The sequence below is a fragment of the Daucus carota genome, chromosome 9, assembly GCF_001625215.2.
Source record: "Daucus carota subsp. sativus chromosome 9, DH1 v3.0, whole genome shotgun sequence".
Classification (NCBI taxonomy): domain Eukaryota; kingdom Viridiplantae; phylum Streptophyta; class Magnoliopsida; order Apiales; family Apiaceae; genus Daucus; species Daucus carota.
In genome coordinates this window covers 31,944,903-31,965,581 of record NC_030389.2, presented here as the reverse complement: position 1 = coordinate 31,965,581, position 20,679 = coordinate 31,944,903, and the positions used below count along the sequence as shown (strand labels likewise).

The 20,679-nt window shown below is 30.8% G+C and overlaps 2 protein-coding genes across 2 annotated transcripts; one reads left to right on the top strand and one right to left on the bottom strand.

The window, feature by feature from the left end:
• Window positions 1-12,258: 12,258 nt before the first annotated feature.
• Window positions 12,259-13,260, top strand: LOC108202718 (receptor-like protein 46). Its single transcript, XM_064085374.1, has 2 exons — window positions 12,259-13,153; window positions 13,250-13,260. The coding sequence occupies exons 1-2, from the start codon at window positions 12,259-12,261 to the stop codon at window positions 13,258-13,260; spliced, it is 906 nt and encodes a 301-aa protein (XP_063941444.1).
• Window positions 13,261-18,154: 4,894 nt separating this feature from the next.
• LOC108201446 (pentatricopeptide repeat-containing protein At1g20300, mitochondrial-like) lies at window positions 18,155-20,269 on the bottom strand. Its single transcript, XM_064083932.1, has one exon. The coding sequence runs from the start codon at window positions 19,420-19,422 to the stop codon at window positions 18,277-18,279; it is 1,146 nt and encodes a 381-aa protein (XP_063940002.1). The 5' UTR covers window positions 19,423-20,269; the 3' UTR covers window positions 18,155-18,276.
• Window positions 20,270-20,679: the final 410 nt, after the last annotated feature.

Sequence of the window (20,679 nt, the reverse complement as noted above, 5' to 3'; positions counted from 1 at the left end):
ATTTGATGAGAATGTTTTTTTTAATATAATAAAAATATCTATTTAACATGTTTTATTAGAAAGTATCCATTTAACATGTTTTATTTGAAAGTATCCATTTAGCATGTTGAATCAGTTTTTCATAATTTTTAACAAATATTTAAAGTATCCATTAGTTTCTTTATTTAAATGTGAACATATATTATTAGTTTGAATAATATTTATTAGATAGTATAATAAGATATTTATTTATTTACAAATTTATTTAGAAAATATTATGATACCACCGTGAAGCGCGGTTTATAAATTAGTTATTATTTTAATAATAATTTTGAATTGAAGGAAAAAGGGGGGGGGATAAAGAAAAAAGGAGGGAGTTGAATTTTTAATTCATAAATATTAAATAGGTAATTGTTATAGGTTACCAAAAAAAGCTCATGGCTAGAAAATTTGAGGATGTATTAGTGATTTTGGTAATTACTACGATAGTGTTGGAGCACCTATTTTTTTATACATTACCTAAATGTGAGTTTATAAAAAGGTCGCAATTGTTTCTTGTATAGTTTTATAATGCGTGGTTCGGTATCTTCATATTTATTAAATGTTCAAGATCTATTTTAACAAAAAAACTACATATAATTCTTACATATCTCTATATTCAAAATAAAATAAATATTAAAATATATTTTATAAAATTCTTATAATCTTGGCTGTGATTTATAATATTTATTTGTTATTTTATAAAATATGTTTTACTATTTATTTTATTTTTGGTTTAAAAGGTAATACATCTCTTTCTATGCCTCCTTTGTTGTTTTTCTCAGCTGCTCTTTGTGTCACGGTATTTAAATTCTACTTACCACTTGTTCAAGCATGTGATTGTAAATTGGAAAGCCAGTGGTCATTACTTCATGGGGGTTAGGTGTCTCTGGGATTATTGAACATTTTAGATATGTTGCATATATTATGGCAGGTTTTGATTGGCTGTGGCCTGTGGGACTCTAGTTTAGATTAAGTCGGTTAGCATGCTAAACTAATGTAAGGCCCTCCGTTGCATCTTTGTTTTCCCAAACTGCCCCTGCCTTCTGTTACACTTAACGGTAGTTTGGATGGAAAATGTTAAGTGGGTGCAACATGTTATAAATTAAAAACTTATGAGTGCAACCTGCAAAATTTTAAACAATGAGACCAAATCGCAAAACACCCCAAAGTTATAGGTGCAAAATGTGATTTACTCCAAAAAAATATCAAACACTTTTTAGTTATATAGTTGGAAGATGATTTCCAGGGCATGGAAAGAGTAAATTTTAATAATGAAGATAGGATCTCTACACCATCACGATAGAGTATCATTAATTTGACTGATGTTTTCTCAAATTCTTACTTTAACCCGCTAATCCAATTATTAATCTAATTATTAATTATAAATACCCGCACACGCACTTTGAAAATATGATATATAGTTTCCTCTCTTATCTTAAACTAGTTGAAAATATGATATATAGTTTCCTCCCTTATCTTAAACTAAAGATAATAAAAATTATAAAACAAGTACTCCTAAACGTGTTTTTTCCGAGATCATATAATTTAAAATCTGACTCCATTTCACCTATTTTGTAAAATATAAAATATTATGCTTCATGCAAAATGATATGTTAATAAACACAGCTCACCCTCATGCATTATTCGTTAGTGAAGATTTCTGAATAGAGTTGAGGAATGATACTCCCTCCGTCCCATCAGGATGTTTACGTTCACTGTTTGCACGCATTTTGAGCCTCTTATAAAGTATAGTTCAAAAATGTTTTTTTATTTTTTTTCTTTTTTTGAATAAAAGTTTAAACGTCAAACTTTTTTTCAAGTTTTTTTTTAAAAATAAATATATAACTAGCTTTTCTTGCACGCGCTCCGCGCACGGGTGTCTTGATATTGTAGTTTTTTTTTGGCGTTGTGAAATAATTTTTATGATTAAGAACATAAAATCAAACCATCAAACTGTCCCAAATGAAAAATTAAATTAAATAAAAATAAAATGCCATTTGAAATCAACATAATCAGGATGAAAAGCTCATAGTCTATAAAGAATTTGAGAATAATCTCAAATACTTTATTACATTATTGTTTCATAAAAATCTAAATATTGTAGTACGATTATTCAGCTATCTTGGAGATGTTATAATCAGAGAGCTAGCAGTGATACATATTTATCACGATCAAGCCTAGAACGGCATAAAACATTTATTGATTATTCTCATATTGTTTTGAAATCAAATATACAATTATATGATTCCGTGTGAATGATGAGCAAATTAAATAAATATCTATGTCTCATGCTATATACCATACTCAATCTTGGATTAACATAAACTTTCGATGCCGGTGTGTTGATATAAATTGTCACCAAATAGATTTGGGAATTAAATGTATTTAGATGTGTATATGATTGAGCCGGGTGAAAATTTTGATTCAACCTTCACACATTTGAACCTTCATATTTACTTGCTAGAACCAAGATTACCAGTGTTTCTAAATCGTCTTGATATATATGAATCGCAGATATAACTTGATATCTAAAGGTTGATGCAGTAATTGAACAATATATTTCATAGGAATATAATCTGCAAATATGTGATATACTAAAATGGAAGATTACACATGGATTAGCAAACTTCGTTCAAAGAATCCAGATGAATATACTTCATCCATGATATGAAAACATCAGACTTACCACTCATCGTTTCTTCATGCATCATATTTGTATTAGTCTTGCAATTCTCATTTTCAGTAAGTTAGACCGTAAGCCCTTACTCCGGAGGTACTTGAAGAAACAATTTCGCAACCAGGTGGTTTAGTATTCTTTCGTGTTCTTCCTTTCTTCAATGAGAGTACAGACGAATTTTTCCATTCTTCATATTGATTATCAGCCAAAAAATTTAGGCATGTTGTTCTATGTATTGGTCAGAATACATGGTTTGTATTTCATCAAGCATTAAGAGATGACAATTAAAAAACACTGATTAGTTCTCAATTGAATACAAATGCTATAATGTATGCATAAATTAAGGGATAGTCAACGTAGAATTATAATTAATTAACTTCACTTGACTTAAATATAATCTTTCTTAAAATATATATAATATATGTTTTTTATTAAAAATATATAACGATATCATCTTTACACTTCATTTGATTAATAGTTAAATAAAACAAAGACGTCTTTAATGACGAAGTAAACTAACGAAGTAAACTAATTATATCATTGTTAATTATATATGTTACATAAATGAATAAGATGTTAAATCAATAAATTTGAATCACGGATTATAATTTATATACTGAGATTTCATACCGCATTAAAATTTAAAATTTGCAACGGATAACCTATACTTAATTCAATCTAAATGTTTCCTAAATTTAAGGGATACACTATATTTAAATTTACATGGTATACTTTAATTTTTAAAGTAATATCATACAAAAAATCTTCTAGTGTCTTTAGAAAGTCTTTTCATATTTAATTCGAAAGAGTAAGAAGTTAATAATTACAGTCAAAAATAGAAAAATGTACGTATATATACATGTAGATGTGAAATAAATTAAATTAATCTAAGATAAGAAAATTATTATTTGAAAATATTTTAAATAAATTTTAATTTTAAATGCATAATCCATTTTAATGGATTATCCATTTGATAAATCTATATATTCTTAATGAAATAAATTTAACAAAAAACAATAGTTAAATCATAATTTTTCAAAGTATGACATATTTAATGGTGTATTAATACCTTTTCTTTTTTATATAATCTTATGAAAATATTTTAACTATGTTTTATTTTTAAATATTTTAAGACAAGACAATTAGTAGTTTAAGAGTTAAACGTCTTCAATTTTTTGAAGTTTTAATGCAATATCATATAAAAAATTTCTAGAGTGCTTAAAAATCTATAAATGAATACATATCATAATTTAGTTACATTACAAAAATTATATGCTACAATTATTGCTTATATTGAAAATTGATAATAAGAAGATATGCGTGATAAATATCTATAATAGAATAGATTCTGTATTGATTTTATAACGGAATAGATTTTTCATTAGTATAATTAATATAACCAAATATTTAATATAACAATAATATTTATGTTTGGAATAAAAATTTATGTTTGGAATAGATTTAAAATTGTATATAATGAACTCGGAAACACAAAAATTAAATACAAAGGTATTTTAGTAATGGGAAAATTAATTTAAAGGTCCCTGAACTATTGGTGTTTTATTGTCTGGGTCCCTGAAATAAAGATTCCAATATCCGGGTCACTTACGTTTTCAATTTTCTTGTTTGAGTCCTTCTGTTAACTGAGATTCTAACGGACGTTAGAATCTTGATGACGTGGCATAATTGTTGACACTTGTATATGAATTTTATTTTAAAGGTCCTTGAACTATTAGTAATTTTCTCACTTGAGTCCTTTCATTGATTTATAATTTATACTTATGTTTTAAGATATTAACATTTAATTGGCTCAGAAGGTATTCAATCTTTAGTACAACTTAAATTTTTTAATTCATAATTATTTAAGACGTCTAATAGATAATATTATGTGTAACACTAATTGGAATTCTTGTAAAATTAATATTGATAGTTATTTAACAAATTAATATTGAATTGTAACAAAACTTTTTAAGTTAAATAAATTCAAAACTGATTTGTTATTAGATTTTTTGACAATTTCTTGTGAGATTTTTTTTTACAATATGACTATAACCTTTGCGTTTTTTTAAAAGAACATTTGCGTTTGTTATGACAATGTTCTTGGTAAGTCTGTTTGACATGTCATTTATTATGTGATAAAAAAAACTAATACACAATAAATTAAGATACATAGAAACAAGAGTTAAAACATTAATATAACACACTAAAATAAACATTAACATATTTATTAATATAACACGATAAATATATTAATGTTTAATTTACACAATAAATATATTAATTTTTATTAGTTAATTAATTATTTAATTAATATATATATATATATATATATATATATATATATACACGAAATAAAAAATTACGAATTAAAAAACTTAAGTTGCACTAAAGATTGAATACCTTCTAAGTCGATTAAATGTTAGTATCTTAATACATTATAAATTTTAAATCAATGAAAAGACTCAAACAAGAAAATTACTAATAGTTCAGGGACCTTTAAAATAAAATTCATACACACGTGTCAATAATTCTGCCACGTCATCGAGATTCTAACGTCCGTTAGAATCTCAGTTAACGGAAGGACCCAAACAAGAAAACTGAAAACATAAGTGACCCGAATATTGGAATCTTTATTTCAGGGACCCAGACAATAAAACACCAATAGTTCAGGGACCTTTAAATTAATTTTCCCTTTTAGTAATTAATGTCAAAATCAGTGGAAATTAAATAAAGTCTGACTTCCCTATTTGCATATGAACTATAACAGTTTAGATCCATGTATCATAATATTTTAAAATCAAATATATAAAAACTTCCTTATCAAGAGCTAAAATTGTGGAGTGAAAAAGGACTCCATTAATTTGAAATTATAACAAAAAGCATAGATTTGAAAATTGAATATAGTGAATATGGAAACAACTACATATTATAAAAAAAAGGATTAATGCAAAAATTATTGTAAATCAATATTTTAACTACTTTTCCCTATTTACATATGAGTTATAGCAGACTAAATTCATGTATCTGGACGAAAATTGCGTCATATTCATTTTCGGTGGTTCTTGTCAAACAACAATGACACACAATAAGATGTAAACAAAAAGTCTAGATCAATAAGCAGATGTTGAGGAAAAGTGAATATAAATCTTCACACGATGAGCATCCGATAGTGGCCTGGACGAATCATCTCTATTCAGTAGCAGCAAGGAAAACTTAATAACAAAAAGTGGCTCAATAAATGCATTAGAGGACATATATGCACCATAATCACTATCAATATGAAAGGAAATTATGCAAAAATAATGTAAAAAATTAATTAAAAATTATCTTATCATCTATACAACATAAAAAAAACTCAAAAACTGAAAGAGAAATACAAAATAGAGAACATACACCAATGTTAAGGCACAATCCCATATGTGAAGGTCGTATACTTTTATAAAAGCCTCTCTAGATTTCCAAACTTTCACTCAGTGGCTGCATTAATCCAATATCAGGTGAATCAAATGAGCGCCCCACATGAGAATACCTATTAAATAACAGACACAAACTTATTACAAATTGTTGTATATCACACAAATGATTCTGCATGAAGACGTTAACAACAATACAATCACGTCCAAGACTTTATAGAAATCAAGACCGAGAGTATTGTATCTTGAAAATTAATGCGTATGGAAACTTTACTCTAGTGCGGAAATCAATTATGAAATTATCTTGTAATACTTGAAGTCTTGAACCGATTTCGCTCTAAGATCTTCATTCATTTCTTTTAACATTAATCTGAAACACAAATAGAGTTTGAAGAGATTAACTTGTTATGAATAAAAAATATATTAAATGAATCAAACAACACAAAGAACAAACAAGTTAGTTTAGGCATTCTAACAAACATTTTATGATTTATCTAATCATACTCACCATAAATCAGAAATCATACATGACAAACTATAACAAAATTAAAATAAATTAAATCCAGAAGAATTAAAAGACAAAACACTAAGATTACTTTTTGCAAAACACAAACCTCGACACGAAGAGTTAAAAATTATGTTCAAAAAATAATCCCTAAGTTCTATATCACAACACAAATCTTTCATTTGCACAAAAGTGTTCGAACCTTTTCTCAAATTCCTGGAACATGAAATCAATAGAAATTGTGAGGACGGATCTCTCAGCTTTTCTCTGTAGCAAACTATCAAACACGTTAAATACAAAATCATGTACTGATTATGATACCGGCAGCGTTCAAACAACAAACTTCAGAAACCGTTCAACAATAATAAAATGAACAAATATACACAATGGAGCAAATATTGTAAATTAAACTGGAAATAGTGCAATTCTATTTCACGACCAATGGTATTATTCTCTTTTTGACTTCGAGATGTCATCCCTTGTCGAAGTATCGTCGCCAGAGGACTTTGACGGATACTACCTGATGCATACACGGATCAACGCGATTTGTGCAAGATAAGTAGAATTCTATTATACAATACAGTAAATAAGCGTAAAGCAAAGTCTGTAGATAGAGAAATGAATGTGTAAAAAAGCCAAGATCAGTAGTACTGCAGCAAAATCCGACCGAGGACACAAATCAGTTCGAAAGCTAAGCAAGAAAACATACCCGTCACGATTAGAGGCGTGGAAGAAATAATGGTTTCGAATGTGAAATTCAAATTATCTGCTTTGATCTGATAAGAATATCATATGCAAATAAGTAGCAAAGATTAAATCTGAACTGATGTCGTGATCAGTGGCACGATTCAAGGATGCATGATTAATGCTATTTTGAAATTCTGATCTTGATACCATGATGATCGTGATATGATTTGAATGTGCTCTCAGATCCAACGATACTCGGGTCGGGTTTCTTGAAGATCCGAAATGTTTCATCGTAGTGTTAATTTGAATAAGGAAGATGCTGGGTCGAATCGGAAGCTTGATGGGTTGATCCAAGAGCCTGTGAAACTACCATATCATCCTTAAAAAATTTGATTTGATGAAACAAAGTACAACCTATCCAGTAGCCAAATAATATCATATTAAAAAGAATGATTTGATTTTGAATTTAGAAATAATGATGATTAGCATTGATTTTGAATCAATGCTGACTTGATAGTTAAGACAATAAAAGCAAGATTGCATGCATAATTTGTGGGACTGTCCAAAACTTGACATATATGAATCAGTTGATTAGATGGCACTGCATATGTGGCATAATTAAAATATGTGGCTTTATGATGTGGCATTTATGAATTACGTGGATTTCTTGACGTGGCATCGTTCGGGAATTATGATATACATAGATGTTCCACCCGAAGTGGAGTTTCTTTTTTTGAATAAAAGTTTAAACGTCAAACTTTTTTTCAAGTTTTTTTAAAAATAAATATATAATGTTCCACCCGAAGTGGAGTTAATAAACTGGTTAATTGGCTTCTCCATGTTGAACAATGTTTGTCTCAATGTTCATCAAGGATTTGGCAGGTTTGCAAAAGTGGATCTTATCTATTTGTATTCGGAAGGTCCGAATAGATTTAAGATCTGAAAAATTTCTCGGACAATGACAATTGTAAGTTATGTTGTTCTAGATGTAGTAATTTATAGAAATCTTTTATTCATTGAGACACCTTTTCTTTGAGTATTATAAATTTAAGATGCTATTATGCTAAATTAACTATGTTTCCATTATTCAAGCCTTTCTTGTGATTTTGTTGTCTTTTGAGAGATTTATATCTCTTAAGTATAGACTGAAATGAATATCTTTATTATTGTTATGTTTTCATTTTCAATAAAAATAAGAATTTCAGCTTGTTTGCAAATTATATCTACGAAATAAAATTTTAATATTCTAGATGCAAAATTACAATGTAATTGAATTAAGTTCATTATTTTGCTTATTTTAGTTTGGGTTCAATGTTATATATAATTATTGTTGTTGCAAACAATGATACCAAACATATTCTTCTGGCTACTCCATTCAGAATTACAATAATATTGTTTTCCTCATCAACTAAAATCCTGGGTGTCAACTACAATACGATCAGTTTAAAACTTTATTGTATATATGCTCATTGTATCTACTTTCACAGAGACACCAATATAATATATTTCATTGCATCAAACATGCTAACCTTGAATTGCTAATAAAGAGAGCATCGTGACCATTTAGACCTAGCGAAAAAAGGATATATTAGTCAACTCGATCCATTATCTTCTACTACTTATATATATCAAGCACGCTTGTCAAGATGAATAATCTGGACACTCTTTCTCTTCTACAAAAAAAATGATCAACTACACTTTACAGACACTCTCCATGAATTACAAAACCCCAATTTCTAATATTAAGAACACAAGTTCTCTGGCTTTGATAATGTATATAGATATTTAGTAAAGAATTTTGACCCTTTTTAAGATTAATAGACCGATGAAATACATCTTATAATAATGTGCTAGAATTAATATTAGCATATATTCATCATCTTTTATGATAATTGTTGAATTTATATTTTGCATATTCAAGTGAATGCTAATAAACTTTAAGACGAGAATCAAATTCTACAATTCTTTTAAAGTGCCGAACCTTGGCCAAGCTCCAACATTCTTGATTGTTTATAATAACCAAGTTCATTATTTTATTACTAAATAATATCAATCTATGTTAATAAGATAAATAATATTTAATTTCTATATTTTATATAATTATTAATGTTTACTTTGAATACATTGTGCTAATTTGAAAAAACAAAAATTACAAATGAGATGATACAAAAATGATATTCCTTATTTTTAATTCTTTGAAATATTTTAACTACATTGAAAATAGAATCAAGAAGTTACAATTATATTTGATTAGACCCTTTGATTATTCGGAAATAAAGTTTTTATTCTCTAAGGGGTCATTTGGCAAATCTGAATGATTTTCATCTGAATTATTAATATATCTGAATTATATGAATCAATCAAAAATCTAAATCCAAACCAATAATATCATTTGATATTTTTTTCATGATATCTGAATGACATTTTTTTTATTTTGTACGATATATTAGATTATGTGACAATTTTGATGTGCACTGTGCATGATGTCATTATGATATTTTATAATAAATAAAAACATAAAGAATTAATTTTTCAAATTCTTTCATTTAGTTAGTCATTTAATAAAATTATTTGAATAATTATATAAGTTCGAAAAAGCCGAATTATTGAAAAATATATAATGATTATATGTACGTATTAATGATAAATTTATCACAAATTTTTTTAAGATGGGTGTGATTCTTGAAGTGAGTGGGCATCTGCAGCCTGCAAGTGTACCGTGTATGAATGAGTCATGGTGTACCGTGTATGAATGAGTCATGCAGGATTTTGTAAATGACCGGTTAAGCAATTGTGAGATTGGATCAGTCAATTTTGAAGAAAGCCCAAACAATCTGAATAAGAAGAATCGGTCAGTTGAATATCATTAAGCTCCATTCAGAACTAAACAAATGAGCCCTAAATGCAAGATTGCAATGGAATTAAATTAAGTTTTTTTTACTTACTTTAGTTTGGGATTCAATACTTTGTGATTTAATTTGTGGTTACAGAGAGTGGTTGCTAGCCTAATGCCACACGTAGTGACAAAAATGACACGGTTCAAGTTGAGTAGGTAAGTATGTCATCAAAATGAGTTGGAGAGTTGGGGAAGAAGCTTAACAGTTAGTAAATAGTTTTAATCGCCAATAGTTTGGTTACATTCGAAGCGCTGTCCATCAACATTTGTTTATAAATCTTTGTAGACTTATAGTTTCTCTAAGATCAGACCATATATGTATAAGATATCATACGAAAAGAAGGGGAGTATCTTCATATTCTGAATGGAGCTTGAAGTCAGAAGATGCAGCTTTCACTTTTACTTTTTGCAACTTTGAATGAAACTTGTATAATGTAGTGAGCTGAGCAGTGTTCCTTTTTACCTTAAAGCTCGATTTAGAAACTTCAGGTTCTAGCTGTAATTATTATTGATTTCGGCTTCTTATTTATAGTATTCTTGCACCAGGGAAAAATAAGTTCTCTGGAAGCCTGCCCAGGAACCTCACTAAGCCTATAGTATTCTTATTTATAGCTGTAATGATTTAATAGTGTATTGGAAGAATGCTATGCAAGGTCTCTCAAGTCATAATCGACATATTTATACTTTCCTAGACTTGTCGAACGATAAGTTTTCAGGTGATGTCCCAGATTCATTCCGAAATCTCAATGGACTGAAGCTACTCATGAACTCTCAGGATATATACCCCAAAGTTTTGGAGATCTAGAAAGTATAGAGATATTGGACCTTTCTAACAAGAATATCTCTGGTACAATTCCACAATCATTTCAGAAGCTAAATTAATTATCAGTACTAGATGTGAGTAGCAACAAGCTAAGTGGTAAAATCCAATCCCGCCAGGGCGACCTTTCTAAAAACTCGACCAGAATACAGCATCTATCAGTCTTGAATCTACTCACTATTAAGTGAAAATTAGGATTAGGAGTACGCGTAACGCGATTGTTATGCGAAAGTAGCTTAAATTTGAAGCTTGCTACATGAAAAACATTTCATACTATAATTTTTATTAAAAACACAGGATTGGATATATAATACTTGTATATTAGTACCACCTGGAATAGTGTTTAAATTGTCAATCTAATTAGGAGTATATATGTATAATATTTCTAGAACATGACTGATACATTATTTGAACAAAGAATTTTCAATCCTGATCCCAAAGAATCTACAAGTCTACCAAGATTTATAAACAACTGTCGATGAAGGGGAGCGCTAAAAATGTAAACCCGAGGAAAACTATCTACTACAGTAACTATTAAGCTTCTTCACTTTTCTTCAACTCACTTTGCTGACATACTTAGCTAATCAACTTGAACCATGTCAAAAAAAAAACTTGAACTTGAACCATGCCATTTTTTCCACACCTAATCAAAATTACACTTTACGGTTTATCACATGAAATTACATGAAAATTCTATAAATAACTAATCGATGACTATCCTGTCAAAAAACTGCTCTTTCTAGTTAGGTGGCAGATTTTATTGGTGGAGATTTTTGTACAAACAGGATCATCATTATTAATGAGATTGGAGCCCATAAAAATCTGTCACCTAGTTAAATAGCTATTTTATTGTGTGCCCATGGTCACACCCCAGAAAAATCGGGAAAAAAATCTAATCGATGACCATAAGAGAAGGAAAAGAAAAGTCATCGGAATAATAGCAACTTGTGTTACGGAAGGACACACAATCAGACAATGTCTTATTCAACTTTTCTCTGGTTCATGTAGATTAGTCTTGAAATCAATAAATGATCAATAATACTTCAATGTCCTACTTGAAAATTGTCTTGCAACCACTTAATGGCCATTAATCTGTTCATATAAACATTTTAATATTGGTCCCAGACTTGGAGCCGGTAACATTTCAAACGGTATTAATTCAGAAGGCTCCACAGTAGACATGTACTTTACTCTATTAAGCAACTCTGCTTCACAAAAACTAGCAAAAGAAACACAACCATGGAGAGTAAGGGAAGCCTGAGCAAAGTAGTCTTGTCTTTTATTTTCAGGCTCATGCTATGCTCACCTTGTCCAACCCATCAAAAACAGTCCCTTCTCCGCTTCAAGTCCTCCTTTGTCGATGCCTACAACACCTCAGACCCATCACTTTTGGACTTGGGGTCTTGGGACTCCACTTCTGATAGCTGTGCATGGAATAGAGTTGTTTGCGGTTCCTATTCACGTAGCATAGTAGCTCTAAACCTTAGCAATATTTATACTCCACTACAACACTATAATATCAATCCAAATATCTTAGACCCCATTTATAGCATCACATCTTTATCGCTTCTTAATATCTCTTATAACTTTATAGTAGGGGAAATTTCGGGCAAAGGATTGGCTAATCTCACGAAACTAGTTCACCTTGACATGAGTTTGAATGATTTTAATGGCACAATTCCAGCACAAGTTTTCCAGTTAAAGAATCTGCAATTTCTTGATTTATCTTATAATTCACTGAAGGGTGGTTTAAGTAGTGTAGTTGGCAAGCTTGGAAATTTGAGGACTCGAAAGTTGGAAGAGAATGTGCTTGATGGATATGTTCCTGTGCAGATTGGAAATCTGACAAAGTCGCAACACTTTTCTATCAATCACAACAAATTATTGGGGCGTATTCCAGATTCAATAGGGTATTTGAAGGGATTGGAAAGATTATACATGAGCGAAAACAGTTTCAGTGGTTTAATACCTCCATCAATAAGTAACTTGATCAGGTTGGAAACACTTCTCTTGGAAAATAATAGGCTTTCTGGAGAAATCCCTTCAAGTTTATTTGACATAGAGAGTCTCAAGATCTTAAATCTTGGAGGAAACACATTAACTTGGAATAACAATGTCAAAATAGTTCCCAAGTGTATGCTTTCTCAACTCTCTCTCAAATCATGCAAATATAATATAATATTTACATACTTTTAAAACTATTTAATATAAAATATGTGTAAATTGCTAGATGATATGTAAATATGATATGTATTATTGTACTCATAAATGTATTATCTAACAATTTACACATTTTATTTAAAATAATTTTTTAAATATGTAAATATTTTATTTTTAAGCATCACTTTATGAGTTAAACAAATTTTATTTTTCTTTCATATTCCCATTAAATAGAGCAATTAAAATATTATATTAAAATTAAATATATAATAAATAATTAAAATTTTAAAATCTGAGGCTCAAGACATCATGTAAACACCCTCCCCTGTATCTATGTTTATATATGTCCATTTTTCTTTTAATCTGTTGCTGCCAAATTACTTTCCAACTTCATTCGCATCCATCAAATATGTCAAATACTAATATTGTAGTGGGTAACGCAGAGGACTTTCTCAATCCAAGCGTCGTGGACGATCTCGTGGGTTAAGAAATATACCCAACAGAGGCAATTTGTCCCGACATTGATGTCACTCAATGTTCCACCCGAAGTGGAGTTAATAAACTCGTTAATTGGCTTCTTCATGTTGAACAATGTTTGTGTCAATGTTCTTCAAGGATTTGGCAGGTTTGCACAAGTGGATCTTATCTATTTGTATTTGGAAGGTCCGAATAGACTTTTAAGATTGATTTTTATTTCAAGGGCTTGTTTTTCCCTATCTCATTACCTAGCATTTTCAACGCCATGGTGTGCAAATGGAACGGCGACATATATTATGGAACTGTGCGGACAATGACAATTGTAAGTTATGTGGTTCTAGATGTAGTAATTTATAGAATTTCTTTATTCATTGAGACACCTTTTCTTTGAGTATTATAAATTCAAGATGCTAAATTAACTATGTTTCCATTTATTCAAGCCTTCTTTGTGATTTTGTTGTCTTTTGAGAGATTTATATCTCTTAAGTATAGACTGAAATGAATATCTTTATTATTGTTATGTTTTCATTTTCAATAAAAATAAGAATTTCAGCTAGTTTGCAAATTATATCTACGAAATAAAATTTTAATATTCTAGATGCAAAATTACAATGTAACTGAATTAAGTTCATTTTTTTGCTTATTTTTGTTTGGGTTCAATGTTGTATAATTATTTTTGTTGCAAACAATGATACCAAACATATTCTTTTGGCTACTCCATTGAGAATTACAATAATATTGTTTTCCTCATCAACTAAAATACTGGGCGTCAACTGCAATACGATCAGTTTAAAACTTTACTGTATATATGCTCATTGTATCTGCTTTCACAGAGACACCAATAAAATATATTTCATTGCATCAAACATGCTAGCCTTGAATTGCTAATAAAGAGAGCATCATGACCATTTAGACCTAGCGAAAAAAGGATATATTAGCCAACTCGATCAATTATCTTCTACTACTTATATATATCAAGCAGGCTTGTCAAGATAATAATCTGGACACCCTTTCTCTTCTATAAAAAAAATGATCAACTACACTTTACAGACACTCTCCATGAATTACAAAACCCCAGTTTCTAATATTAATAACACAAGTTCTCTGGCTTTGATAATGTATATAGAGATTTAGTAAAGAATTTTGACCCTTTTTAAGATTAATAGACCAATGACACATCTTATAATAATGTGCTAGAATTAATATTATCATATATTCATCATCTTTTATGATAATTGTTGAATTTATATTTTGAGTAATCAAATGAATGCTAAATAAACTTTAAGACAAGAATCAAATTCTACAATTCTTTTAAAGTGTCGAACCTTAGCCAAGCTCCAACATTCTTGATTGTTTATAATAACCAAGTTCATTATTTTCTTACTAAATAATATCAATCTATTTTAATAAGAGAAATAATATTTAATTTCTATATTTTACATAATTATTAATGTTTTCTTTGAATACATTGTTCTAATTTGAAATAACAAAAATCACAAATGAGATGATACAAAAATAATATTCCTTGTTTTTAATTCTTTGAAATATTTTAACTCCATTGAAAATAAAATCAAGAAATTACTATTATATTTGAATAGACCCTTTGATTATTCGGAAATAGAGTTTTTATTCTCTAAATGCGAGATTGCAATAGAAATTAAATTAAGTTTTTTTTTTACTTATTTTAGTTTGGGATTCAATACTTTGTGATTTTGTGGTTACAGAGAATGGTTGCTAGCCTAATGACACACGTAGTGACAAACAAGATATATCTTTTTTTACATTAAATATTGTTTATATTTGTTAATAATTATTTAATTTGACCTTTGACAAACTAGATATATCTTTTGTTTACATATAATATTGTATATATTTGATAATAATTATATGACTTGACCATTTATCAAACCTAGATATTTTAGGTTTTAAAAAAAAATCCTATAAGTGGCTTAACTAAAAGTCTGATAGCCAGTTCTAGACTTCTAGTATCCAGATTCATTCTACTTGAATTTTAATAACCTAAAGCATGCATGCAGATGGTATAACATATATATTAAATTTTATTTATGAGATGACGGAAAAACAAACAAACAAACCACATATTCCCATTTTTGTTTACTCGAAACCAATTGGGTACCAAATAATAACTCTGCTTATGCATGTACTAATAGGACTGACATGAAGTTGATTTTCATTAGGACAGAAACAAATCATGATGCAATTAGTATAAACACACAATGATTTAACTCTGAATTAACAAACTAAGGAAAACAAACAAGATAAAAGAAGGAGCAAAAACATGTTACAATAGTAGCATGTTACGATAGTATTGTACTTACGTAATAGCAGAGGAACAGTGTCACAAGCTTCCAAGTCACAACCTTACGATAGCTTTCTTTCCATGCAATAACAAATACAATGTGTACTTTTATATTAACACTATGGTTATGGTGCTGATAGCATGTTAGAACAAATATACTATACTAGTTCAGATAGCATATAAGAGTAGTGAAGTTGTAATATTTTTCTCTTGTGTGTTATACAAGCTCAATCTTCATCCCTATTTATGTGTATACAAGATGTAGGTTACATAAACTTGACGAGCCAAAAGTCATGGACTTGTAACTTGTAAGGACATGGACTTAAGTTACATGTAGTTGAAAGATCAAAGGGTAGAGCTTTGAACATTCTAGAGTCATCCCCTTGTATACATGATAATAAGTAGATTATAACCAGCCCCCCTCCCCCTTCTCACAACAGTATGATTTCACATATGGCTTATGTCTACATAGTACCTTAATACCAATACTGATTTTCAACTAACTGAGCTCCTTCCTTGTCAAGTCAAGTCCATGTTTTCACTACTATATTTATAAGCAGCTTAGTACATACGACATGACAATTAAATTTAAGATAGTCTGTATAAGCAGTTGGAGATAATTTAGCCTAATAGTGGGGTTTTTTGGGGGGAGGGGGGGGGGGTGCAAAATACAATTAAATATAATTCCCTCTACGTTGTACAATAAAACATGTTCTAAAGCAAATATTAAAGCAAATAAACCACTCAGTTATAAAGAGGAGATTAAAATAATTTTATTTGTATAAATATTTGTGTGATTCAAATGTGCAGACACTAAATTCTTTAGAAAGTTTTTTATGGGGTTTGAGCATGAACTAATTTGGGAAAAAACATACACTGGCCGCCAATATTTTATAAACAACAATATGATGACAAGGAGTATATGAAATACAATTACTCTAATTTATTCCAGAACAAAGACAAACACATTTGGGATTTATCTATACACATTACTTGTGTTCTTGATGATTCTTGAACATGCACTATATTTAGGACAAAGGGTACACAAGTTATCAGTTTTATTAATAAATTCAGAACATATTACTCAGTTATGGGACAACAGTTGCTAAATATAATAATTGTATGTATAGATAGTATATGAAATCTGTTACCTTAAGCCTGAAGGCCGAGTGATGGCAGCACAGTTATCATCCAACAGATTAGTACATAGGCTTGACATCCCTGTGAATAAAAAGTGTTATTAGCTTTAGTAATGTGCAGATAAGGCATCCATCTTACTGCACCAATAAAAATATGAAGTGATATTAAATTTTGTACAAGATGCCCCCTTGCAATTCCAACACAATATACAGTGATCAAATAAGCCAGGACCATTTCATTATCCCCTTCGCGCAGTAAACCAATTAGTGACACGAAATGTCTGTGCCTAGAAATCATTAGGATAAAAAAATTAAAGGATCAACAAAGAAACTAAGAATCATTAGCTTCAAACTAAAAACCACCCAGGTTCAGTCATTCCATCACAGCATTACAAACAACTCTCTATTCAATACCAATCATTGGGTAACACTCAATTTTACCAAATAATTTCCAGAAACAATACATTACCTACCAACCTAATCAAACAATCACATTAATATATATCTAAAGAATATAACCACTTACAATACTACCAAAAAAAATGAAAATGAAGAGCATGACAATACAGTATTACATGGGTTCTGTATGTTGATTCGATCATATTAAATATGTAAAGCATAAGAAGCAGATACATAAAGATTTTGCGATTGGAGCAACCCAAGCCAATTACCTGCAATATCAGAAAGGCGGGGGTTTATGTGTAGATATACAAGGTAACCGGCAGTTTTTGTGATAAAATTTGAAATAGGCGCCCATGCATATCTGGAGGGTAGACAAAAAGGGTAAAAACAAGGACAGAAGTTTCATTATATACTGAATGAATTTGCTCAACCTAACACTCTTTTTCTCGTATAATAGAATTAAGATTATAGATTTAGATTGTAAACAAGTCAAATAAATTTGGGGTATTAATTGTTAAATTGAGCCCACAAGTTATAAACGGCTCATGGCATAATTGACAGGTTTGCTTGCTTTATTTACGAATATACAAGCTCAAGTAACTCAAAAATCCAAAAACAATTGTGGCAACTTCAGTAATGATCCCAAAAATTTGCTGGTGTATAAACTTAAGCTCATTAAGACAACAAAGAGAATGAAACTGAAACTGCAAAGTTACAATGTAAATATTGCAGTAAAAATGAAACAACAATGTGAAAAAATTATAAAGGCCGAGCCACAAAACCTCTAATAACCATTTTCTCTACCAATTCTTCATGTTTCTTTATCTGTCCTGCTTTTCTCAGCTGCTGCAAAACCATTTCATACACTGCCTCACTAGGCTTCAAGCATTTTTCTTCTATCATTTCTCTGAAAAACTTGTAAGCATTATTCCAGTGTCCCATCCCACAATATAGGGATATCAGAATCCTGTAAGTATTCACATGAGGCTCAATCTCACCCTCGTCCATCTCTTCTTTAAGCTTGATAACCATGTCAGCAGACTTAGAATCAGCAAACATCCTCATCAGTATATTGTATGTCACTGTATTAGGCTTACACTTTATCTCTTTCATCCTCGCAAACAACCTGTGAGCAGAATTAACATCCCCTGCTTTCAAAATACACCTAAATATCGGGTTAAATGTAGAAGCATTTGCCTCACACCCTTTTCTGACCATTGTATTGATAACCTTAACAGCCTCATCCCGATTCTCATCCCTACAATGACTCTCTATAAGATAATTATAAGTAATAGTATCGGCAGCACAAGATAGCTTCCTCATCTGATTATACACCTGCAAAACCTTCTCTGTCCGTCCAGCCTTGACATGCACCCGCATCAAATTATTAAATGTAATAGAATTCGGCTGACATCCCACATCAATCATCTCCGCAAACACATCATGAGCTCGCGTAATCTGCCCACACCGACACAACGCATCAATAACAATACTATAAGTATAAACATTCGGCTGAATCCCAACCTCCTTCATCTCACTAAACACCCTTTCCGCCTCTGAAATATTCTCCGCCCTGCACCACCCATTAACCAAACTAGTATACACCACAACATCCGCCTCAAACTTCCCCTTCAACCCATCAAAAAACTCCTGAGTCTCAACCGCCCTCCTCTTCTTACAAAGAACCGAAACAACATTAGTAAACGCAATCTTATCCGCCACACACCCATACTCCCCCATTCTATTAAACGCAAGAATCGCCTCACTAGCCAACCCCGCCCTCACATACCGCCTAATCAAAACCGAAAACGTCGAATTCGACACCTCAATTCCATTCTCCTTCATATCATCAATCAAACCCCACGCCACATCAAATGCGCGCACTTTTCCACAAAGGTCAATCATATCATTATAAGCATCACTACATTTAACTAACTTATTAGCCCAATCAAAGAACGCGAGAGTCTGGGCAAAGGGGATACCGTGGCGGGGGGACCCGCATTTGTGGATGACATGGCGAATGACGTTGGGAGAGAGAGAGATGGGAGAGATTTGGGAGAGATCGAAGGAGAGAGTGGGGAGAGAGAGATTGGAGGTGGGGTTGGGGTTGTTTCGGTGGTGGGTTTTAATTAGGGAGTGGAGTCGGTCAAATTAGGGTTTCGGATGGGGTGAGATGGAGGATGGGTTTGATTAATTCGGGTTCTTCGAGAGTTTGTAGGGCTGAAGAGGTGAGTGTTGAGAGAGGAGAGATGAGGTGGGAGGGGAGACGGAGGCATTGCTTTGACTTGATTATCATGGCCGCCATGGATGAAGAGGTGACTTGATGAGGTGGGAGGGGAGAGGAGAGATGGATAAATTGTTGCCAGCGCCATTTTATCCATCCGTGTTGTTACATCCACCTTCAGGTCACTAGGCTCCACAGCCTCCCAAACTCCCTGAGCTTCCATGAAGACCTGCATCTTCATTGACCACACCGTGTAGTTGGATTTTGACTATATCAAATAGTTTATACTCACTGTTCCTTCCTTGACTTTTGATGCCTCCATAGTCATCAACCTCGACATATATTTTGGCATAAAGAACCAGGCTTTGATCCTGAAGATCTCTGGGCCTCAGCTTAACTTAATTAACATTGGTTTTGCACGTCAAAAGACATGTGTGTGTTTACCGGTGTAAATGAAACGTAAACCAACAGATATGAGCAAAGCACTCTGATTTTTTGTATTAGTAAAAATGAAAGAACTGAATTACAAGGCCATACATTCAGTGTATATCCTGAACGTATATATAAGCAAAACTACTGACGGAGGGAAAGATAGTGGCTATAAAATAGGTGCCACTCCTATTCAAGCTCCACTACTTCTAACCAACTGCATCACCTCCTAACAACTCGCTCCTGAGTTAGACCTAGTCTTTGCTGACAATGACAAACGTACAACTATTTATTTAAACAAAACAACTAAAGCAATAAAACAAGTTATAAGTTTAAGATTAAATCCCATCAATTTCTTCTACTTTGCCTAATTCATTTAACGTATAGCTCCCAGAGGCATGTTAAATCAGTTAAACATGCATGAAATAGTAATCTACTTGTAATGTGATAAAGCCAAATTTGACATCCTAACCGTTAGTTAAACCTAATTTATCAAGTCCGATTTTCGC